This window comes from Hylobates moloch, unplaced genomic scaffold (assembly GCF_009828535.3).
Source record: "Hylobates moloch isolate HMO894 unplaced genomic scaffold, HMol_V3 SCAFFOLD_10, whole genome shotgun sequence".
NCBI classification, from domain to species: domain Eukaryota; kingdom Metazoa; phylum Chordata; class Mammalia; order Primates; family Hylobatidae; genus Hylobates; species Hylobates moloch.
Window position 1 is genome coordinate 29,398,345 of NW_026652285.1, and position 24,778 is coordinate 29,423,122.

General features: G+C 56.6%; 1 protein-coding gene across 1 annotated transcript in view; it reads left to right on the plus strand.

Moving 5' to 3' along the window:
• WNT3 (Wnt family member 3) overlaps positions 1 to 24,778 on the plus strand; it is a 54,677-nt gene that overhangs the window by 27,199 nt on the left and 2,700 nt on the right. The window contains exons 2-4 of the mRNA XM_032162633.2: positions 16,093 to 16,334; positions 19,940 to 20,205; positions 21,191 to 21,678. Coding sequence (XP_032018524.1) covers positions 16,093 to 16,334; positions 19,940 to 20,205; positions 21,191 to 21,670 — 988 coding nt within the window. The 3' untranslated portion in view covers positions 21,671 to 21,678. The remainder of the gene's footprint in view (positions 1 to 16,092; positions 16,335 to 19,939; positions 20,206 to 21,190; positions 21,679 to 24,778) is intronic.

Sequence of the window (24,778 nt, forward strand, 5' to 3'; positions counted from 1 at the left end):
GGGACGGGTTGATCCCAACAACTTGGAAAGGAGGGACTGGTACTGGGAGTAGGAGGTGGGGCCCAGAGGGAGGGCAGAGGACCCAGGAGCCCCAGCTGTGGACCTAAGGTGTGGCCGTGGGCAGGTCCCCAGCCCTGTCTGTGACCTAGGGCAGTGCTTCTCAACCTTGAGGGAGGGAGGGAGGATACCACAGAGGGGAGGGGGCACCTAGACCACTTAAATCCCTTTCTCTGCAGGGGGGCCAGGCAGCCTTGTTTCTAAGCTCAGCAGGGCCACTTACTATGCAGCCAGGGATGAGAACCAATGGCCCACCCTGCTGAGTGCTGGAATATGTAATGAAGTCCTGCGTGGCTCTGTAATGAACCCAGATTCGGCTCCTAACAGGTGCTGAGTACATGTTTGCAAACCCAGGCGCCTGTTGCAAGGAGAGGACAGAGCTAAAGCAAGGAGCCTGCGGAGGAATGGGCGGCAGGGACTGATGAAGTTGGGGGAAGGAGGTGCAGAGGAAAATGTTGAGGCTCGCTCTGGACTGCCTCGCCTGGGGATGGAGAATGGGGCTGCGAGGGAGGGGCAGCCAGTGCTTTGAACTTGGGTGGGGCCTCCCTAAATAGAGCGGGGGAAGTCCAGGTGCCGGGCAGGGCTGTCTTCACCTGCCCGTCCTCAGCGCCGTGGGGGGACGAGGCGCAAAGAAGCCCTCCCGGGAATGTGGTGGAAATACCCACCTTGAAAGGCAGAGAGTGGAATCGTTGCCCTGAGCACCTGGGTGTGGTCGCAGCACCCCCTGTGAGGCCTCCCAACCTGCAGCCGGCTCCTGCATTCGCATCTGCCACTGCTGGCTCTAGGGCCAGGGCCAGGCCCAGCTGGAGGTCCAAGCTGGAGTCCTGGGCAGTGTCCAGTGCACTGTGGCCTCAAAGTGCCCAGCCATGGTTTTGTACTCCAGCTAGCAAGGCCCTGGGTTCAAACCCTGCTCTGAATTTGTCCGGTTGCTTCCCCTTGGTGTCATTTGGTTTGTTCCTCTGTCCCTTGTGTTCCCTGATAATCAGAAGTTACCTCTCAAAGCTTGGTTAGATCAGATTAAACGTCTTTGGCCAAAGAACGTCACAGAGAAGGTTGGGGCCTTCCTGCTGCATCATCTCATACCATTTTACTATCACACTTCTGGCGGAGGTTTTTAATGATCCAGTTTCCTGGACTCCTCCCCAGAGGCTCTGATCCTGCCACGCTGGTGTTGGAGCCTGGGTGTCTGTGTTTTTCAAAACCACCCCAAGTGATCTGCCGTAGTGCATGGCCTGCATCCCTGACCCCAGTAGCCAGCTGGTCAGGGACTGTCCTTGGTTTTCTGAAGAGCATAGAATAAGGGAGTGGGTGGGACAGTCCAGGTAGGTGCCAGCCCTGGTGGCCAGTGCTGTCAGGTGTGAGGCAGGGTGGGTGGCCTCTGGGCCCCCACAAAGAGGAGAATGGGCTACCTCAGGGCAGCTCCAGGTTCAGCTGAGAGTCCCTGCAAGACCAGGAGTGTCCCACGCACTGTGCTCCCGGCGTCCAGCATAAGGCCTGGCCCAGCGTGAATGTTTATTGAATAAAGACACACACCAGGCTGGTGGCTCTCTGAGGAGCCCTGGGGAGCTGCTCTAAGAGTGAGCTCCCAGCCAAGCAGCACAGCTTTGTGTGTTCCCCACTGGGCTGCTTCTAAGATTCAAACAAAGGACTCCCAAACTGTGGAGCTAGCAGCTGTGTTAAAAGGCCCAGAGAGCCACAGGGCCATGGCCATCACCTGCCCTCAGCTCGCCGTGGAGACAGCCTGTGGGATCTGGGAGAGACGAAGGAAAGGACTGGGCACTCAGTGGGGCTGCTGAGTGCAGTGAAAGGAAGCAGAGAGGTCCTCGCAGGGAGGTCCTCGCAGGGCCACTGTGCCTGTTGAAGCAGGGGCTAGATTCCATATGGAAACGAGTGAAAGAATCCTGCCTCTCAAAAAACTCACCATCAGTGGAGTCGGTGGACAATTCACTTGAGTGCGTTGAAGGTTACCCGTGAGGGATGTATAAGAGCTGGGGAAATGGCCACAGGAACAATTTGAATTGGAGATATTAAAAGGGGATTTAAACATGGGACCTTGAGGGATGAATAGGAGTCTGGAGTCAGAAGTGAACAAGAGGGCTGGGCAGGCTATGTCTTGTCTTTTACCAGAACCGGCTTGAAGGGTATAGCAATGTGGGGACCCAGCAAAATCCTGGTGTGGGAACCAGCAGACTTGGCTGCTCAGAACAGCAGCCTAACTCTGTAAGGTTCTCATTTCCCAATCTGTAAAATGGGAGACTGACTTAGGGTTTGGAGGGGTCAGGAAGGGGAGAAATGTTACAAGGTTAAAATGAACTAAAGATGCAAACATGGCTTAGGAAAAGTTTGAATTAGAATTCCACTTAGTGGAGTGGAGGCAAAGAAACAGATGGCCAAGCTCCAGGAGGAAAAGTTGGCCAAGCTGGGCTCAACTTCAAGGCCCAGCTCAAATGTCACCTCTTTGAAGAGGTCTTCTTTGCCTTCTCCCACTTCCTTCCCCTCAGCACCCCTATTCCTTGAAGTCCCAAGTGGGACTTCTCACACTCTGCAACTGACTGGTCACCTGCACTGAGGTGGGGTCACTGAGGAGGGTGGAGGCTACATTTTTTTTTTTTTTCTGAGGCGGAGTCTCACTCTGTTGCCCAGGCTGGAGTGCAGTGGCACAGTCTCGGCTTACTGCAACCTCTGCCTCCCAGGTTCAAGCGATTCTCCTGTCTCAGCCTCCAGGTGTGGTTGAGAAGCAGGGGAGGGAGGGGTCCTGCACCCCTGGCCTGCTCAGCAGCCCCAGCCCATCCTTCCCAGCCACCAGCTGTGATTACAGGTGCCCACCACCACACCTGGTTAATTTTTTCTGTTTTTAGTAGAGACAGGCATTTCGCCATGTTGGCCAGGCTGGTCTCGAACTCCTGACTTCAGCTGATCTGCCTGCCTTGGCCTCCCAAAGTGCTAGGAATATAGGCGTGAGCCACCGCGCCTGGCCGAGGCTATATCTTATACATCTTGGGCACATAGTATGCAGGTACTGAATGAGGCCCAGCCCCCAGATGGTCAGGTCTGGGGCACTTCAAGAACGATCTGCGTGCTATAAGGGAGACAAGCTCCAGCTGGGAGTCAGCAGGCCTGGGCTGTGCTCTCTGCACTGCCTCCAACCAGTGGAGGAACAGCAGGGAAGGCACATTGCTTCCCTGGGCCTTAATTCCCCCAAGGAGCTGAACTAGGTGATGTCAAAGGTCCCGCTTAGCTTTGACATTTTATGACCTAACACTGTAATAGAATCACTAACATGCATGGCCATTTACAGAATGCTCCTAAAGCCTTTCCAGGACACTCTTATTGTTCCCCGCCCCCCCCGCCACGCCGCCACCCCGCCACCCCCACCTACTCCAATAGCAAGAAAACATTCACAGGTGGAGACTTTTCTTCAACAGGTCTTTATTGGCTGGGCACGGTGGCTCACACCTGTAATCCCAGCACTTGGGGAAGCTGAGGTGGGAGAATTGCTTGGGCCCAGGAGTTCGAAACCCAGCCTGGGCAATATAGCAAGACCTCATCTCTACAAAAAATTTTAAAAACTTAGCAGAGCATAGTGGCATGTGCCTGTAGTCTCAGCTACTCAGGAGACTGAGGTGGGAGATCGGTTGAGCCGAGTAGTTCAAGGCTGCAGTGAGCTGTGATTGTGCCACTGCACTGCAGCCTGTGTGACAGAGTGAGACCCTGTCTCAAAAAAAAAAAAAAAAAAGAAAAGAAAAATGGCCTTTATTGAACATCTATCTTTGTACGGATGAGCACCCCAGAGACACCTGGGCCCACCAGGATTTCTAGAATGTTCTAGAATGTTCAGCATCCCCTGAGTTGGCAAGACTAGACATTTAGGGGGAGCTGTACGACAATCACCCAAAACTGATGGGCAGAAATGCTGTGACTCCAAGTAGGCCTCTGGGCCTTGATGGCGTCCTCAGTAACAGAGCGCACAGCACCCCTTTGCGTGTCTGAAGGCAGAGGGCTGGGACTCTACCTGAGCAAGCACAGGGTGTCTGGGCTTACCTGTGAGTCCTGAACTGCGCAGCAAAGTGGCAAAACTGACCCAGCTCTCAGCATGTGTCCTTGGGAGCTGCTTCTCTCTGTGGTCAGCAGGCAGCATGTGCCAACCTGTGGGCTTGGTGCCTCTCAGGGAGACTGTGGGGTCTGAAGAGTGAGGTCCCTGCCTTTTACCCGTCTCTGGACACCCCTCTGAGCCTAGGCCCTTCCCTGTGAATCCCCTGAAGGAAGAGACCCACAGCCCTGGGGTTCCTCTGGGGTGCCAAGTAGGGGACTGTGTTTGGTCCTGGGGAGGATGGGCTGGGGCAACTGAGCAGGCCAGGGGTGCAGGACCCCTCCCTCCCCCGCTTCTCCTGTCCTCCTCCTTCTTCCACCCTTGACTCCTCTCATCTCTTGCCCCCTCTTCCCTCCTGTTTCCACTCTCTTTCCTCCTCCCCAGGTCCCAACAGACTGCTCCATGCCCCCGGACCACAGTTTGGCTGAAGGCAATAATCCCTCTCTCGCACCCTCCTCCCTTTTTCCAGGCTTATCAACTTCACTTTCCTGTGAAATGAAAGGGTGTGGGGGTAAGAAAGAAAGAAAAAGCACTTCATGCTCACAACACAGAAAAAAACAGGTTTAAACATTTTACAGGTTTCAACATTTTTCAGGCCGTCTTGTCACATCTTATCAGATCAGCCAGAGCCGCAGGCAGGCGCTCCGGGAGCTGCTTTGGAGAACAGAAGCTGCAACATTCCAGCCCAGGCACTGCCCCGCCCTCCACACCCCTTCCCTCCCTTCTCTTTTCTCCCCAAAGAAACATCCCACAGGGCTCCCTGGGATGGAGCACAGGGCCCGCAGCCTCTTCCCTCTGACTGGGGTATAGTCTGTGGCCAAACCCTTGGCTTTGAGCTTCTGCCCGCACCCTTTCCTTCTCCCCACGGCTGCCCAGAACCGTGGTCCTCCTGGGCTCTCAGGTGGTCCCTGGCAGCTGAGCTGTGCCACCTCCTCCGAAGGCCCCTCGTGGCCCTGAAAGGGAACCTTTAGAAGTTGCAGGCATAGGGGAGTTGCTGAAGTCGCTCACAGAATGTAGAAGTGGTCATTTGGCCAGCAGGGCTAGTGCGTTTCCCGTGCTCTTGGGGGCCTGTCCTCGGGGGCTCCTGCCCGAGGGGAAGGAATAGCTTTTTACTCGGTCATCTTTTCTCCGTGTGCGTGGGTTTTTCTCCTATGGCGTGGATCACTGTCTGGGATATCCCCTTCCACTCAGTCACCCCCAGACCTCACCTTTCTGTTCCTGCTGCACTCACAGTGACATTAGTGACACAATGCTGGGTGACAGGTCCAGGAAGGGCTGGCCAAAGCCCAAAGGCTCAGAGTTAAGCCAAGGCAACGTGAGGGACAGACCCAGGACCCGGATCCCGGTACAACAAGGAAGAGCTGGCTTTGTGGCTTGTAACAGGAGCATGGTTAGGGCTGGGAGGTCCCACTGGGTGGTCAGAGAGGGGTCACCAAGGGAAGGCGGCTGTGCACTGAAGGCTTAGGATGCATCATAAGAACAGCAAAAAGGGGAAAGCGCAGAGGAGGGAGGGGCACAGTGGTTCCCTCTATGTAGGTATGTTGGCTGTGCATCTCGTGGGGACCTCGTCCGGAATACGGAAAACACAAGCCAGACCTGGGCGCCTGCTGCCAGTGTTGGCTGGGCAGGGGCTGAGGTTTCGGAAGAGCCCACCTTTCCAGCCTCCTAGTGTGAGGTTCAGGTAGTGAAGCTGGGCTGGCTGGCCCTCGGCCCCCAGCCCCCTCCCTGGTGCCTCCACCCCTTGGCATATGACATCACTGCGCCCACCGTGAGGCTCAGTGTCCTCCCACCCGTGTGCCCACAGCCAAGATCGGGCCTAAAGTAGAATTCAACTTTTAGCTCCTTACAAGCATTCCCAGATGGATTTCTAGCTTCTGTCCCCCTCTTGGGCCCAGCTCTGTCTCTACGTGGTGCCTGGAAGTCCCTCTGGCCCCATGCACTTCCTCGTCTTGTTCCCAAAGCTGCTTTGCTTCTTACCTTCCCATCTTGGTGGACACCATCTCCATCTTCCTGATCATCCTGGCTCCAAACCTTGGCCATACTTTCCTCCTTCCTCCTGTTTCTCATGGGATCAAACGGCTACCAGTCCTTATTCACAGCTTCCTGTCTGTTCCTGAAGCCACTGTCCTGAGATGGCCAGCAGGCCCATCCCCTGCCACAGACCTCAGTGACCCAGACACGTGGGTCTTGTCCCAGCTGCACAATGAGAGCTGGGCCCTGGGAGGTTGCAATGGATCCCCAGGCCCCAGAGTCTCCTTAGCATCCATGTCAACCCCGCCTCCCAGCTGCTTTCCCAGAACCCACCTCTTGTCTCATTTTGCACATGACTAACAGGACAATATTCCAAAGCTCAGCTAAGGAAGGTGCTAGTTTGTCCAAATAATGCCTGGCACTCAGGGCCGCTTTCTAGCTGCTTCCCCTCCTCTGCTTTTCTGTGTGGCTCCTAGACCCTGGCTTAGGGGGACATGCCACCTTGCCTGGGGCTGTCCCCCTGCCACCTGGCTCCACCTGAGGGCCCCTAGCCATCCTTCTCCAGCTCAGTAGCTGCTCCACATGGAGCCCTCCAGAGGCAGTGAGGACCCACTTGCCCCCGTTCCTGGAGATCGCTCGCCCTGACCATGCACCCTCTGGCCCAGAGGTTACTGGGGATGAAAGTTACAAGTGCCTTGGGACCATGTCTCACTCATTTAAGGCACCCACGGTGCCCAGACCTAGTAGGTGCTCAAGAAATGCTGTTATTGACAGCAGCTTCCTGGGCTGGGTGCTCCTCGGGTGTGGCTTCATTCATCTCCACGTTCCCAGAACCTGGAACCCTGCCAGGCTGAGTGTCATCACTCAATTCGTGTGTGTTGAGTGAATAGGCGGTGAATGACTTTGTTTACCAAGGCCAGACTTTAACCTGCTCTCTGAAGGACAGGCACTTCCACTGACTCCACAAATCACCAGGCCCCAGTCTTGACAGCTGGGGCTAAATCAAGACAGGAGCCCACTGGGCTTAGAGCCCGGGCAGCTGCTCCTTCATAGTTTTATCTCAAGATCTTGGGTCTCAGCTCAGGGCCTGCACCCACTCTACCCTCACCCTCCCCTTCCTGTCCTAGACATAGGCAAGGGTGCTCCCACCCCTGCTGGAGATGCAGGCGAGCCAGAGGGCCCCTGCCCCCCGAGGAGAGAATGAACTAGCCCCTAATGGCAAGGCCCGGAGACATCTCCCACTTCTTTGATGAAAGGCACCCCCTGAGGCACCTCGGCGCGCTCCCAGAGCCACAGGACACAGCCCCACCTGAGCCCCTTTGGGCTCAGAAGAAACCCCCTACCCTTGGCCCTGCACTGAAATGTCAAGAAGGTCCAGACCTGTGCTCAGTACCCGCAGGGTGCACATGTGTTCCAGGAGGGCGAGGAACAGTGGCAGCTGGAATCCTGAGCTAGGTTTCTCTGGTGTTGTCACAAGCCCCCTGCCAAGCAGCCAGGTGAGCGGCTCCAGTCCAGGCCTGTGGCCTCCCTCATCCGCAGCAGTGATTGCCTCATCACTATGGGTGTAAGCTTCTTGGAAGCTCCAGGAGTTGGGTGCGTCAGAGCCCACCAAGCCCAGCCCCATGGCATACACACATGCCCCTGAACTGGCTAGGCTTCCTGTCCTGACATCTGCCAATCCTGAACGGCTTCTTGACCTAAGTGGAAAGGTAGAGGCCTGAGTTCCAAAGCCAACGCTTGGTTCCTTACTTCCTGCTCTTTCCTCAAACCTTTCCTTTCCCTTCTAGAAGTTTCCATGGAGGGTGGAGCCCTTCTGGGCCCAGGAACAGGTTGGGCCTCTGTCCAGTACTGCCCAGGAGCCAGCAGGTGGAGCACCTGGCCCTGGCCTGTTGGGTTGACAGGCGCACCGTGGCCCCCACTGCAGGGAGAGAAAAATGACCACAGGAGAGGTGATTTCTGACTCCTTCTCCTCACCTTCCCTCCTCCTCTCCCTCTCAGCAGCCATGTCAGTCATTTTAAGAGACACTAGATCTTCAGATCAGAGTCTTAAGATGCCTTCCCTTTGAGGCTGGCAGATATGGTTAGATTTCCTCATGCAGAAAGGTAAGGGCAAAGGGCCCATTTCTGCAAAGAAGGCATGACTGGGGGAGGCTTGGCCCTGGAGAGCACCCGGAGACCGGAGGGAGGAGGGAAGCCTTTCCCTGGGCCGCAGCCCCTGGGTCCACCTTCTACAGCCCCACCCATGTGGAGCCAGGTGCCCAGCCCCAGAGAAGCTTCTGAGAATGTGCATTCATCACCCCCAGGTTAAGAGCCTGGTGGGTAAAAGAATTGTGAGCCCTGGGTTCTCCTCCCACCTCCTGGGCAGCCAGCTGTGTGACCCCAGAAAATGACAAACCTCTCTGGGCTGGGCCTCAATCTTCCCGTATAGAGGAAGCGGGAATTAGACTAGACCCGGGGCTCTGGAATTTCGTCCTGCAGAGGGGCTCTAGGCAGGAAGTTGAAGGTTGGGGATGCAAGAACCACCCCTCCTTTTATTTTTTAAATTTTCCTATTTAACCATTTTAAAGTGTACTATTCAGTGGCATTAAGTACATTCCAATGCTGTGCGACCATCACCACCATCTGTTTTCATCATCCTAAACGCTGTACTTACTAAGCAGTAACTTCCCACTCCCTCCCTTCCAGAGCCCCTGGCAACCTTTGTTCTACTTTCTGTCCCTGTGAATTTACCTACACACCTCATGTAAGTGGAATCATACAGTGTTTGTCTTTATGTGTCTGGCTGCTGTCGCTTCGCTTGTTTTCAAGGTTCTTCTACGTTGTAGCTTGCATCAGAATTTCATTCCTTTTTTTTTTTTTTTTTTTTGAGACAGAGTCTTACTCTGTTGCCCAAGCTGTTTTTTTTTTTGGGACAGGGTCTTGCTCTGTTGCCCAAGCTGGAGTGCAGTGGCGCAATTGGCTCATTGTAACCTCTGCCTCCCAGGTTCAAGCAATACTCCTGTCTCCGCCTCCCGAGTAGCTGGGACTACACGCACGCGCCACCAGGCCCGGCTAATCTTTGTATTTTTAGTAGTGATGGGGTTTCACCATGTTGGCCAGACTGGTCTCGAACTCCTGACCTCAGGTGATCCATCCGCCTCAGCCTCCCAAAGTGCTGGGATTACCGCCACCACACCCGCTTCCTTCCTTTTTCTGGCTGAATAGGGTCCTGTTGTATGGATGGGCCACCTGTTGTTTATCCATTCATGTGCTGAGGACTCTTGGGTTGTCTCTACCTTTTGGCTGCTGTGAGTAGCACTGCCGTGAACACTGGTATACAGGTGTCTGTTGCAGTCCCCATTTTCTTTCTTTTTTTTTTTTTGAAACAGAGTCTTGCTCTGTTGCCCAGGCTGGAGTGCAGTGGCGCGATCTCAGCTCACTGCAAGCTCCGCCTCCCGGGTTCACGCCATTCTCCTGCCTCAGCCTCTCTGAGTAGCTGGGACTACAGGCGCCCGCCACTACACCCAGCTAATTTTTTGTACTTTTAGTACAGACGGGGTTTCACCGTGGTCTCGACCTCGTGATCCGCCCGCCTCGGCCTCCCAAAGTGCTGGGATTACAAGCGTGAGCCACCGCGCCCGGCTGGAGTCCCCATTTTCAATTCTTTTGGGCGTATACCAGGTGTGGCATTGCTGGATTATAGGGTGATTCTATGTTTAACTTTTTGAGGGACAGGGCCCTCTTTTCATATGTTCTGTATGTAGGGGAGAGGAGGGAGATTGTGTGTGATTCCATTTGGGAGGCCACCTGGTTGGGTGCAGGACTGCATACCCTAAGGGATCACTCAGGGGAGTGGGCGCTGGCAGCAGAGTGGGTGTCCCTGGCAGCACAGTCAGACCCCCATCAGCAGGGATTGGCCGTCACTGGGTGGACGGCAGCATCTGACGCCAACAATCCCAGTGTCAGATCAGGTGGGATGCACTGCACAGGGTGCCTTTAGGTGTCTCACCATATGTTAGGTGCGTAAGTCAATGCAGCATCCAGGCTGACCTGAATTCACTGATTAAAAATGTTCTCTAAAAATGTTCTCTATGGCCGGGCATGGTGGCTTACGCCTGTAATCCCAGCACTTTGGGAAGTAGAGGCAGGTGAATCACTTGGTCAGTAGTTGGAGACCAGCCTGGCCAATATTGCGAAACCCTGTCTCTACTGAAAATACAACAATTAGCTGGGCATGGTGGCGCATGCCTCTTATCCCAGCTACTTGAGAGGCCGAGGCAGGAGAATCACTTGAACTCGGGAGACGGAGGTTGCAGTGAGCCAAGATCACGCTTTTGCACTCCAGCCTGGGCAACAGAGCAAGACTCTGTCTCAAAAAAAGAAAAAAAAAATGTCCTCTCTGCCTTGTGCTCACCATGCAGGCCTCCTGCAGCCATCCGGCCACAGCAGGTGTTATCAGGGTAGAGGCACAGAACTGGAGTAGGGATGGGAGTTAGATAAGGCTATGCACAAGGTTTGGGTCTGGCCTATTTGGGGAGGGTTATTTCACTCCAAGGGTCAACACCAAAGTTTCCACAAGCAGCCTGTTGTGCAGGGCACCCGCAGCCCATCCTCCTGGCTGCCCGTGTGTGTCCTCGGCCCAGCTGGCCAGTGGGTGGTCGGAGTGGAGGATGAGCCAGCTTCAGGAGGAGGGTGGCAGGGCCCTAGGGAAGGGAAGGGCCGGGCCAGGAGCTGGGTATAAATAGCCCCTGGCCCAGCTGGGAAGGCCTGGCAGGGTCCTCCGCCCTCCCCCTCACCAGCTGTCAGTGACAGGCAGGTCTCTATCCCCCTTGGGAGCCTGGCCATCACCTCAGATCCTAAACGTAGGAACTTCCTCAGCGGAACCAAGGAGTCTTGTCCTGTGTGTAGGCGGAAGCTCCGGATGCCGGGAGGTCTGGCGAGTGAGGGGCATCAGGCTCGTCCTCTGGAAGAGTTCTTCATTCCTTTCCTCCAGAATCATGAATACCTAGCATGTGCCTGGCCCTTTGGAAGGCCGAGTAGGCTGGTGTGTGTGTGTGTGTGTGTGTGTGTGTGTGTGTGTGTGTGTGTGTGTGTGTGTGTGAGAGAGAGAGAGAGAGAGAGAGAGATGGGGTAGGGATTGGGGAATAACTGGAGAAGACACTGCCACTACCTCTCTTCTTGGAGACTGAGACCGGCACAGCCAGATGGAATTGGAAACAAATCAGTTCAGCACTTTGGGATAAGAAGGTCTGAATTAGGTACGGGAAAGATTCAGGCGGAGGAGAGGTGACTTCTGTCTGGAGCGCACAGAAGCCTTTAGAATGGTGGCGACCTAGGAATCAGGTTTCGAAGGATGGTGTAGGATGGTTGCCGGGGCCCGTGCAGTGGAGAGGTGCTTCTAGCCGAGGGCTCAGCATGTGCAAACGCGCAGAAGTGTGAAACAGCCCCGCTGGAGTCGTTCAGCTGGCCAGGCAAATCTGTCAAAGCCACGCACACTTTGGCACAAAGAATCGAGGAGCATGAGAGTCACTGTGCCGCCTCCCTCAGTGGAACGTGTACTTCAATAATGGGGAATAGGAGTGGCGAGTTAAAGTAATGTGTCTGCGATGGTGGAATTTCAGCAGTGTGCGGGCAGGAGGCTCAGGGTGGGGGCGGCCGGGCATGGCATGTTCGGGGAAGGGCAGCCATCCTGCAGAAATCAATCCCATGGCCACAGCCTCATTAGTCTCCGACACCGGCCCAGGAGCTAAGCCCCATAGCCAGAAGCCTTGCTAATTACTCGCAGGATGTCCCCATCTGAACTGAAGCCTTTGAATGGAGCATCCTGAAAATGTCCTTTTGCCCGCACTCTTTGAGTGACCTTGAACCCTCATCCAGATCACAACTGTCTTTGTTCTGCCACCCCTGTGAGGACTGAGGTCTGATCCAGGCATCCTTCCCAGTGTTGGATAGGAAGGGGCTGAGATTTCTGATGTGTTCTACCAAGTCAGGGATGCAAGGATGGGAGAAATGAGGTTGGTGACAAGGCAGGGAACAAAGTGCTGGGGACAGCTCCAAACACACCGTAACCATAGCAACCACCATCTAGCAAGGGCTCCCCACGTGCCATGCACTGGATTGTGTCACTTATTCCTCCTCTTGTGTCTATTTTACCGATAAAGAAACTGAGGTATAGAGAAGTTAAGAAAATTGCTGAGATCAGCAGCTAGGAAGTGGTAGAGCTGGATGGGACCCTGGCACCATGGCTCCCAGGTCCACAGTTGGTGAGACCTGGGCAACAGGAAGGAGACAGGGTTTGGTGGAAAGAGGGAAAACAGCTCATCATGACTGAGGCTCAGGAATTGTTCTCAGATGACATCACACTGGGAGTCAGACAAACCCAGGGCTTGAATTCTGGCTCAGCCACTTCCTTGCATAAGTCACCCAACTACTCCATGCCTCAGTTTCCTCATCTGTAAAATGGGGATAACAATGCCCACCTCCCAGAGTTGTCGTGAGGATTCAGTGAGATTATGTATTTGAAGTGACTGGCACAGAGCAAGTGCTACATAAATAGTTGTCATTAGTATTGCCAGTATCCATGTAACTGCGGGGACAGAAGGAAATCCCCGTGGGGCAGAGGAGGGACTGGCGTCTGCGCAGCAGGAAGGACTCAGTGGCATCTTCTTCCTGGAGATGTCTGGGAAGCGCTCCGACCTTTGCGGCCAGTCAAGCCATGCAGGCAGTGTGCCAGGGCTCGGGTGCTCTGCCGGGCTTCGAAGACCCACCTGGGACCCTGAGGGAGGGAACTGGTGAAACCAGGAAGCAGGGAGCCCCTTGGAGAGCTGGGTGAGGAGCCGCCTTGCCAGCGTGAGACCCCCGACTCCTCAGTCCCCCGAGCCAGCCGGCCTGGCTCTGTGGATATGGCTGTGTGGCCTTGCACAAGTTGGTCCTCTTTGACGGCCTCTGCTTTTTCTTTTTCTTTTCTTTTCTTTTCTTTTTTTTTTTTTTTTTTGAGACGAAGTCTCGCTCTGTCGCCCAAGCTGAAGTGCAGCGGCGTGATCTTGGCTCACGGCAACCTCCACCTCCCAGGTTCAAGCGATTCTCCTGCCTCAGCCTTCTGGGATTACAGGCGTGAGCCACATGGCGTAGTCGGCCTCTGTTTTTCATCTGTATAATGGGCTTTGTGCTCCCTTAGGGCTCCTCCTGTGGGTTCGCTGCTGGACCAGGGCTCAGCCTCCAGTTGAGCTTGAGGGTGCCCAGGCCTGCAGAAGGTGTCAAGCAAGGGCTGGGAGAGGGGGAGGAAGGAGGAGGCAGGAAGGCAATGGGAGGGGGAGGAGGAGGGCAGAGGAAGGGTCTCCGAGTGCCTCTCACTCCCACCTCAGCTCTCCGCTCCAGTGGTCTCATATAGGGCTTTGGGTCCCAAACACGAGAGGAAGGAGCGGGGACAGCCCAGGCTTCTTCCCTGGGTCTTGTTCCTGAGCCGCCTATCTAGGATGGTGCAAGGCCGAGTTGTCTGCACTGAACCCTCCCTCGGTTTCCCCTCCAGTGATTGCAGGGCTGTGGGGGCAGCTGGCACAGCAGGGTTGGGCTGGACATGCTGCTCAAGAGCACGGGAGGGGCAGCCTGAGCCCGAAGGGAGGCTCAACGGGGACCTTTGCAGCCTGGCAGACAGGGCAGGGTACTTAGCTCCCTGGCCTCAGCTTCCTCATCTTGGAAATGGGACAATGGCGATGATAATGAAGTTCTTATTACAGACCTGCTGTGAGGATTACATAAGGTAACAGACACAAGCACCCAGAACTGTGCCCAGCACATGATAGACCCATAATAAACGACAGGGATTATATGATCACTCTAACCTGCTTCTAACAGGGCAGGGGCAGTGCTGTGTGCGCCATGTGCCCATCAGGGCTCTGGGCTCACTGACTCTACTCTCTCAGGCACGCGCTCAGTATGGAGGCCCAGGGTGCGGATGGGCCAGGCCTGAAGCCACCTTCACCCTGTGAAGACCCAGGCAGGCACTGCCCAGCAGGCAGGGTCACACAGTGATGACCCTCATGGGCTCTGGAGTCTGACACCCTGGGTTCCAACCAGCAATTCCATAGGAGCTCTGTGGTCTGGGCTGCTTCATCAACCTGCAAGGCTAAGCCATCTGTAAAATGGGGCTGCTAATAATGACCCTACTTTGTGCTGGGGCTATTTTGAGGATTAAATGAGGCAAACCCAAGGAAAAGGCTGGCTCTGCCCAGGGCCAGGCACCAGGGAAATCAGTAATTAGCCATTACCACCGATAAATCAGAACTTCTGGCTGCTTCTTCTTTCTCTTTAGAAAAAGCTCAGTGCTTAAGACCTGGAATGTCTCACAAATGTTACCATCCAAACTCCCAGATCTGGCTCCTCAGTTCCTCCACCCAAAATAAATAAATGGAAAAAGGAGAACCTGTCTCTCCCCCCTGACAACTGAGCCCGGAGACAACCAAGGTGGATGGGTAGCATGGCCCTGCACGGTGCCCAGGGAGCTCTGTCCCTTGAATCTCCACGAGTTGGCCAAGGCCAACATCAAGCTCAAGTATGGAGGAGGGACCCAGGGGAAGGCACACGGCACTCTGTGATCCGCCACGGACCAAAAAGCCTTAGGCAAGCTAATTCACTCTCTAAACCTCAGTTTCCTAGTCCAGGAGATAGTGACGGTCTTCATGTTTGGGAATTGATCAGAAATGTTGCATTTAAAGTGCCTGGCAAGCAGTAACAGTTGCTAAATGGCAGATGTTTGGCTCGGCCCTGTGTCCAGCCCAGAAGCTTTTGTGTACTAAAAAGCACACAAAAAAGCTGGACCCTGCCCGATGGGATCTTCTCCTGGCCCCTCTTTCCAAGGCTTTTGCCCATCACTTTTTGTGGGAAACTTGACTTAGGCCAATGCTGGACCAAAGCCTTGGTCAGTGCTGGACACAGAGTGAGAGGAGATGGGCCCCTTCTCCTGCTCACACTGCCCCTGGTCATAGAGCAGATTGCAATTGTCCTTGAAGGCCACTGACACTCACGGATCATTTTCTCAGGTTCTCCCACAAAATGTCATTTCTGCTGTTCCTGTGCTGAGGGGAGGGAACGGAAAAGTCGTAATTCCTACGTTGGTTTTCTAGTATTTTAAACTCTTCTGCCCCATCCCCATAAGGTCATTCTTTCTGTTGTTGACTCTTTATAAAACCTGAGAGAGTTGATGGAATATTGATTGAAAAGCGAGGTGCAGAGGAATGGAGTGAATTGACCAGTCACTTGGTGTTGGGTGTGGGCGGTGAGATCTGAGATCTCCCTTCAGACTCTGTGCTAAACTTGTTTTGAAACAAAGCCAAGCTCCAGTCTCTCATGAGAAAAGAGGTGAAGCTCTAGAAACTTCTAGGGAACTGGAAAGATGGTCATGGAGGCCCTGGTAGACAAAGGACTTGGTGCAAGCAAGCAATTCCTTGAGGAGACACTGGGAGGCTCTGGGCTGGGCTGGCAGCATCGCCGGGAAGAGGCTGAGGGCATTGCCAAGGGTGGTGTGTGTGTGTGTGTGTGTGTGTGCACACGTACGTGTCCCATGAGTCACTGGAAGTGTCCATGTGGCCCCAGTATCCTGGGCTGCCTTGGAAATTGCCCAGCCTGATCTCTTCAATGCCCATCAGGGAAGCTGGACCCAGAACCTGGAAAGGACTGGATCTGGGCCCCAAATACCATCTTTCTAGTCCAAACCTCTTTTCATGGCTTTGCATTGCCCCCAAAGGCCCCCACAAGCGGTTTCTGCTGGTCCCATCCCCCTGCAAGCTGGATGCAGCCAGAGGGCTGACTTGCCTGGGTCAGAGCTCTGCGCTTTGAGGGGCGGCACGCTCCCAAGGTCAAAGGTAGCACATTCGGGTGCCAGGGCACAGGCCCTCTGCCTCTCCACCTACACCGGAGGGTTCACAGAGCGGCCATGGTGCCCAGGATGGGCTCTGCGCTTTGTGCCCACAGTGTTACTACCCCCTGTCTGCCTGCAGGTCCCTGGCCCTGGGCCAGCAGTACACATCTCTGGGCTCACAGCCCCTGCTCTGCGGCTCCATCCCAGGCCTGGTCCCCAAGCAACTGCGCTTCTGCCGCAATTACATCGAGATCATGCCCAGCGTGGCCGAGGGCGTGAAGCTGGGCATCCAGGAGTGCCAGCACCAGTTCCGGGGCCGCCGCTGGAACTGCACCACCATAGATGACAGCCTGGCCATCTTTGGGCCCGTCCTCGACAAAGGTACTGCCTCAGGGCTGAGGGGGAGGGGGGGAGGGGCTGGGTGGGGGGAGGGATCAGGACTGTATGCCCTTCCACCCCAGTCAGGGTGCCTCTTCTCTGAAGCCAGGGTCCCTCTGGGAGGGTGATAAATTTGGTTGCATGACTGCCACATGTTCCCAGGCGCTGCTGGGGGCTGGGCTGCCTTGAGATGCTCCAGGATCCTGAGGTTTGAGGGCCGACACCAAGAAGGCCACAGACTTCCTTCCTGGCTTTTGCACAGTGGGAGCCTCAGGCTCCCGCTGTGGACATTTGTGACATTTTCCCAATGCTGTGTTAAGTGCTATGCAAAATACCGCTTTGGGGTGAAGGTGAGAGCATTGCCACCCCTAGGTCCCTCCCATCTAGAAAGTCCTCAGGAGCTGAGGAAGCTGCCTGGTGCTGTGGTAGCGTTGTGTTGCCCCCAAGAGCCCCTCTGCGTTTCTGTTCATCCTCATGCCCTGTCAGCTGGATATGCCCAGGAATCATGGTGGGGCTAGAGGGTGCACTGGCCTCTGGGTAGCTTTCCAGCTGTCTTGCAGCCTGGGAGTCTAACTGGCTGTGCCTCAAGTGGACAGGGAACCACATGATTTGACTTTGAACCTGGAGGCCCTGGGAGGGAGGCTAAGTGGGACAACTGCTCCCAAGAAGGGGACTTGGGGGCTCATGGACTGGGTGGAAGATGGGCAGCTCTTTGTGGAACGGCAGTGTCCAGGAACTTAACGATCCTGGCCGGGCTGGCCACCGCCAGAGTTGCTTTGCCACCCAAACCGCTGAGCCTGACCCTCCCTCCTATTAGAAGCTAGGGAATGAATGAGAGCTGCCTGTACAGCCAGAAAGAAAAGGGATCTGACATTCAGGTGAAGGGGTGGGGTGCTGGGTGGGGTGGGGGGAAGCTGACCACCCCCATTTTAGAGTGCAGTTCCCCTTTACCGGTGCCTCAGGTGCTCAGGGTCTGTCCCACCTACAGGCAAAGTGCTGGCTATTGTCATGGGACAGGAGGGTAATTAGCAAATCAATGGATGATGATTCTGTTTACGCTTCTATTGCCAAAACTAATTATTCCTTGTTGACATAAAAGATTTGGCCTCTTAATTGGGGCCAAGTGGCGGCGGTTTGCATTTCAAACTCGTTCTCGTCGGTATGTTGGTCTCAGCGCTTTCCGGTGCTCCTCTTCGGGCCAGGTAGCGCTGAATCAAACAACCCTGCGTCTAGACGAGCTCCCCAAAAGCGAGTCACCTCTGATCGCTCTTCCCGTCTCCGGCCAAGAGCCAGGGAAAAGCGGGTCTGGGTGCGCTACCCATTCACTCCGCGTTGAACGTTTTAAGTCACCGCCGTAGGTTCTGGCACACGCCCGGGTCCCTAGATGGCCCGAGGACAGGTTTGGGTTGCGGGTGGAGGGGCGCTGTGTGCCCGAGACTTTGGGAATTTGCTGGCGGCGACGAGGAGAGCATCCCGGAAGACGCCGCGAGCGCATACGCGCCCCGGTCGGTGCCCAGAGCCCGGACCTTGAACCCAGGTTCGCGCCCAGCTCCGGCCCCAAGTTTGCACCCCGCCTCCGGCGAGTCCCCACACCCCCGCCGCGTGGGCGGCCAAGGGTTAATCTCTGCCCCCCGCTTTGAGACCCAGGGCGCAGCGGGTCGGGCAGCCCGGGGCGCGCGTCTTCCGCGAGTCTGGGGGCGGCGGGGTCGGCGGCCGGAAGGGGCGAGGCGCGGCGGCGGCGCGGCGGGCCCGAGGCACTTCCCCGGGCGGGGGCGGGGACGGGGACGGGCGCCGGAGGGGCCTGGGCGGCCTGAAAAGCGCCCGAGCGCCGCCCCCCCACCGCGCGGCCCGGGCCCCGCGCCCGCTGCGGTCGCCGCGCCATTCACACGCCCTCTGGCCATTCGGCGCGGCGCGGGGGCGGGGGGCGCCGCTTCAATGGGGATTTCGCGGCCCGGCGCCGGGGCCGGGGGCGCGGCCCGGCCGCGGGAGCCGCCCGTTGCTACGCGGTGGCGGCCGGCCCGGCGGCCCGGGCCCGGCGGCCGCATTATGCGGGTAATGCGGTGTGACACCGCGCGAACAAAGGCGGATTGAGCGGCCCAGCGGGCCCCGCCGGACGGGGAAGGCACAGCGGGGCTGTCAGCGCCGCTCCCAGGCTAATCCCCGCCCCGCCCCCGCCGCCCCCGCGTTCCCGGGGCTGGGAACCCAGCGCGGCCCGGGGCCGGGGCGCCGCTGCCGCCGCGAGAGGCCGCAGGCCAGCCGGAAACGAGGGGCGCCCGCCCTCGGCCCCATTCCCCGGGGCGCCCCCAGGGCTGGGGCGTCTGGAATTGGGGCGAGTGAGCGGCACGGCGGGGACCCCGGGGCCGGGAGCACAACTGGACGCGGGACCTCGGGCCCCGTTGCAGCCGTCCTTGGTCGGCCCTGGCAGCCCAGGCGCGGGGCGCGGGCGGGACCAGCTCCGCACTCTACGCCCTCCAGTCGTTGGAAGTGGGACGGGCCCCTCTGAAGGTGGCGCAGGAGGGCGTGGGGGCCGCGGAGAGCGGCCGCGGGAGCCACGAGAGGTCCCGGGCTTCCTTCTTGCAGCACTTGGCCCACAGCCCAGGAGAGGAGGCGGGCGCCTGGCTTCTAAATAAATTTGGTCACATTTACGAACAATTTTGCCGACTAGGCCGGCCCGGCGTTTCACAGCCTGTGTCAGGTGGCGAGTCACCTCGGGCTCCTGGGTCCGGCCACGAGGAGAGAGATGGTTGGGCTGCAGGTCTTGCAGGCCTTGGCCTCTCTAATCGTCAATGTCCACATCTATAAAATGAATAAAACTTTCTTTGTGAATGAAGCACATGCAGAGACGATGACCGTTGTGAGGAGGCTGGAGCACACCCTTAAGAGTCTCTCCTTTCCCTGCGCTGGACCCTGGGACAGAACCAGGGGAACTGCCCGGTGTCCCTACCCTTCTGGGAGGGGGTTGGCCGTGCCTGGGCGTGAGGGCAGGAGAATGCGGATGGGGAGACTGAGGCACGGGCCACTGCCCTCCTGGTGAGGGGCTCTAGGAACGGAGGGAAGCCGTGTCCATATTACAAAAAGGGCGACTGAGACCAAGAAAAGGAGAGGGGCCGTCCCTATGCATCCAGGTGTGGAAGGGGTGGGCCTGGTTTAGGCTGTAGATTCCCAGGCCTCCCTTCTCACAGACCTGGAGCTCACTCAGACGTGGGAGGGCTCAGGCCTGTGCAGGGTGGTCTCTGGACTTTGGGAAGGTGGAGGGCAGGGGGTGTGGGACCAGGGCAGAAGTGGCTGCCTGATCTCTGCAGCAACCTGCCAGAGCTTTGGTGTCGGCGCCTGTTCCTAACAGGCACTGCTTTGCCCTGTGGCATTTGAGGCCCTGGGCTAATCAGCAGCCCAGGGCCTCAGTTTGCTTATCTGTGAAGTGGGGATACCCAACTGGGTCTAAACCAGCCAAAGAGGGTGGGGAAGCTGCCTCCCTCTTGCCTCAGGGCTGGTGAGCTCTTCAACTCTTCCTGGCCTCGTTCCCCTCATGTCCTGGCCTGGGAGGTGGAGGCAGGGCAGGCGCTCCCAGGCCGGGTCCTGAGTGCTGCTTCCCCACGACCTCCCCGCAGCCACCCGCGAGTCGGCCTTCGTGCACGCCATCGCCTCGGCCGGCGTGGCCTTCGCCGTCACCCGCTCCTGCGCCGAGGGCACCTCCACCATTTGCGGCTGTGATTCGCATCATAAGGGGCCGCCTGGCGAAGGCTGGAAGTGGGGCGGCTGCAGCGAGGACGCTGACTTCGGGGTGTTAGTGTCCAGGGAGTTCGCGGATGCGCGCGAGAACAGGCCGGACGCGCGCTCGGCCATGAACAAGCACAACAACGAGGCGGGCCGCACGGTGAGCCCGGCTGCCCTCCCCAAACCCTGCAGGGAGCACCCCCCCCCCGCCCTTCCCCTCCGGAGCTGGCCTGGCCCCCACCCCACCCCTTCCGGCAGCCCTGTGGGTCGCGGGCTCCTTTTCCCCTTGGCCAGGCTTGGCCTCCTCCCCACCCCACAGCCACTTCGTCTGTCCACTCTCCTTCCTCTTTGGGCAGTTCCTGGACTCCACCCCACCCGGGATGAGTGGGACTGGCAGCATGGCCACCCCGTGGGATCAGGTACCACCCACCCGTCCTGTGCACCTTGGCACGCGGTGTAGGGCTGTCAAGTCCTGGGAACCTGGCTTTGAATTCAGCCTCCACTCCCTTACTATGCTTGTATGATCTAGGGTGAGTCACGTTAAGTTCCCAGCCTCAGTTTCCCCATGTGTTAAACGGAGATAACTCCTGTTTCTTTTTTTTCTTTCTTTCTTTCTTTCTTTTTTTTTTGAGACGGAGTCTCACTCTGTCACCCAGGCTGGAGTGCAGTGGCTCAATCTCTGCTCCCTGCAACCTCTGCCTCCCGAGTTCAAGCAATTCTCCGGCCTCAACCTCCCAAGTAGCTGGGATTACAGGCGTCCGCCACCACACCAGCTAATTTTTGTATTTTTAGTAGAGACGGGGTTTCGCCATGTTGGCCAGGCTGGTCTCGAACTCCTGACTTCAGGTGATCCTCCCGCCTCAGCCTCCCAAAGTGCTGGGATTACCACCTTGCCCGGGCAACAACCCGTATTTCATGCGCTGTGAGAAGTGGACGTGCTGTCTACCCATGCTTGGGGTGTGAAGGGGGAGGGAAACGTGGTCACTATTCTTGAGGTCTTGCCTCAGTCCCCATCAGTTCTCTTCCTGGCACAGAGGAGTAGAGAAGGCTGGAGGGAAGGGGGTGGGCAGTGGCAGAGAGGGAAGGCCTGGATGTGCCCCTTTGTGGGGTCGGTCTGGGGGCTAGCTGCCACTCCTCTCCCCCAGACTATCCTGGACCACATGCACCTCAAATGCAAGTGCCACGGGCTGTCAGGCAGCTGTGAGGTGAAGACCTGCTGGTGGGCGCAGCCTGACTTCCGTGCCATCGGTGACTTCCTCAAGGACAAGTATGACAGCGCCTCGGAGATGGTAGTAGAGAAGCACCGTGAGTCCCGAGGCTGGGTGGAGACCCTCCGGGCCAAGTACTCGCTCTTCAAGCCACCCACCGAGAGGGACCTGGTCTACTACGAGAACTCCCCCAACTTTTGTGAGCCCAACCCAGAGACGGGTTCCTTTGGCACAAGGGACCGGACTTGCAATGTCACCTCCCACGGCATTGATGGCTGCGATCTGCTCTGCTGTGGCCGGGGCCACAACACGAGGACGGAGAAGCGGAAGGAAAAATGCCACTGCATCTTCCACTGGTGCTGCTACGTCAGCTGCCAGGAGTGTATTCGCATCTACGACGTGCACACCTGCAAGTAGGGCACCAGGTAGGGCTCCGGGAAGAGGGGGGAGGCTGGGAGCCTGGGCGCAGGGAATGGGGTTGTTTGCCCATCTCTTCTTCTTGACGACCCCCTTCTGTTTCTAAGATATCCAAGACACAGAAGTTCCCACAGCCGAAATAGGAAGCCAGGATTTTTCAAGCTCCCGTGGGAATGGTCCTTGGGCAGAGACTTGGTGGATTGCACAAATCACAGATAAAAACCCAGTGTTGACTGGGCGCGGTGGCTCACGCCTGTAATCCCAGCACTTTGGGAGGCCGAGGTGAACGGATCACCTGAGGTCAGGAGTTTGAGACCCGCTTGGCCAACATGGTGAAACCCGTCTCTACTAAAAACACAAAAATTAGCCGGGCATTGTGGCAGGTGCCTGTAATCCCAGCTACTCGGGAGGCTGAGGCAGGAGGATTGCTTGAACCTGGGTGACGGAGGTTGCAGTGGACTGAGATTGCACCACTGGACTCCATCCAGCCTGGGCGACAGAGCGAGACTCCCATCTCAAAAACAAAACAAAACAAATTCAGTGTGTGCACATTAGCTGCCAGCAATTGATTAACATTTTTACACAAGTTAGTTATGAGCCAGATCACATTTTTGCATAGCCACTAGCTGTCATTCTTGAGCATTCTTTGGAGATGTGGGGTTGGAAGCTGGGAGACCTGACGTCTGGTCCTAACTTTGTCGGTAACTTCCTGTTCTTTCACTTTTCTGGTCCTCAGCTTTCTTACTATAAAGTGGTGATGGTGGTGAGGGGCGGGGGGACAGTTTAAATACCTCAAGCAGTGAGCCAAAATGTCTCCTCTACCCCTGAGGCAGAGTCAGTGTGCATCCACCTTGAACTTAGAGGGCAAGTTCTTGCACAAGCATAAATCTTACCAACCTCAGGGAGGTGGGTGTGGGGAAGCGGCATATAAGCCCATATCCTGACAGATCTGAAGCTTGGGTGGAGCGGGGAGCACTCTCACCGAGTTTATGGATGATGACGGGGAGCAGGAGGGATTCAAGTTCAGAGTGGCTGGGATGAGTAATCGAGGGATCAAAGGCTGGTGGATTTTGTTCCCAAGCTTCCCAGAGGTGGCCTGCCTGGGAGGCACTATGCACTGGCCCTGGGTTCCACAGCACCCCGGGATAGGTCAGCATGGATGAGGAGTGGTCCTGGACCCCCGGGGTGGAAGGTTTTTAAGGCTGGGGTGCCCTTTCTTCCTTTTCTCTCCCCTGAGAAGGAGGCTAGTGTGTCGAGGCATAAGCATGGGTGCGGGAATTAGGCTCTGCCCTGCTCTAGCTCCTACCACTTGCCAACCGTGTGACCCAAGCAAGAAATTCTTCATAGACCTGGTTCCTCATCTGTCATCCTCCCCAGAGATGCTGTGAGGGACACCAGGGACAGGGCTTGGTTAATTGGGAAGCACTTCCCTGCTGGGTCATTGTTGTCTGGGGTGGTGCTGGGCAAGAGCAGCCTGTGAAAGGGTACAGTCCGCCTTCTACCTGCAGTTCCACAGGGCACCTCTGAGCTGCTGGCACATGTCTGTGCCATAGGGAGTAGGGGAGGGAAGTGGACGGGCCTCTCTGAGATATGGGAGGTACCTGACGTCATGGAGAAGAGCTCTGGCTGAGGGGCGACTCACTCCGCCCATCTAGGAAGCCCCTCGGTGTAGCTCAAGTTCTGTCCTGGTGGGGACAGTTCAGAAAGGCAGCAGGTGGCACTACCTTTGTCAGTGTCCAAACAAAAGCAGTGTGGGGAGTGGGAGAGGACGAAGGTGAATCCAGTGCCTCCACTCGTCCGCTCAGCTGTCTGGCCTGGGAGCGCCAGTTTACTCCTCTGTTCAGTGGTGGTAACAATGGGAGCCCAGCAGAATTTTTTTTTTTTTTTTTTTTTTTTGAGATTGAGCCTCTCTTTGTTGCTCAGGCTGGAGTGAAGTGCGTGATCTCCGCTCACTGTAACCTCCGCCACCTGGGTTTCAGCGATTCTCCTGCCTCAGCCTCCCAAGTAGCTGGGATTATAGGCGCCCACCACCATGATCGACTAATTTTTTTATTTTTAGTAGAGATGGGTTTCGCCATGCTGGCCAGGCTGGTCTTGAACTCCTGACCTCAAGTGATCCACCCGTCTTGGCCCCCCAAAGTGCTGGGATTACAGGCGTGAGCCACCGCGCCCGGCCAGAATCAGTACTCTTCATCAGCCCTCTTTCCCCCTATTTCTGAAATGGACAATGAGTGTTTTTTTTTCCTCAATCTTATGTAAAATGCTACATAGATATGGTTTCAAGATGCTGTGTCCAAGTGGTTCCTACCCTGAACCCCTTCTCTGTGGAAGCTCTGGAGGCCTCACTCTGTGACCAGTGGAGGACACTCTCCCAACATGATGCCTTATGATGAACACTCCCAGGCCAGCTCTTCTGCCTTGATGAGCCCTGGCTTCTTCATTTGTGAACTGGGGATGAGAACTGTGTTCTGTGTAGGGTTGTCCTGTGGACTGGAGACCCTGCACATGAAGGGCCTGGCCCAGGGCCCAGGTGCTCACAGGGCAGCCACAGAGGCTCCTGGGCCAAGCAGAGCTGACCTCCCAGAGCCACCTCCCCAGGCGAGCTGCCTGCTCTGGAGCAATGGGCCCAGGCTCGGCCGAGACTCCGCTAGGCAAGACGGGAGCCTGCGGGACGCACTGGCAGGGATGGCAGGGGACAGAGTCATCAGCTGTTCTCTTGTCTTCCCTGACAGTCTTGGCAGTGCAGGCAGGAGAGAGAAGGGAGTTGCAGAGCAGGCCCCAGGCCCTCCACACAGTGAGGAGAGAGCGCCTGTCAAATGGCTTGTGTCCTTCCTTGGTGGGGAAAACACCTTTTCTGTAGCTTTTTGTAGCTTTTACCCAGTGTCTCTGGCTAACCATTGATTTGGTGCCTTACAAGTGCCACATTTATTCCTCGTCACTCTGCTGTTGTGAACATGGTGAGCTGGAAAGTTTCCAGCAAGAGTCAAGTGGCCTGGCTGCACCCAAGTCCTGGATCTGTCACTGCCTTGCTGAGAGACCTTGGATGTGTCCCTTCAATCTGGCTGAGCCTGTTTCTGCCTCTGTGAAGTAGTCTTATCTTGGCCTTGT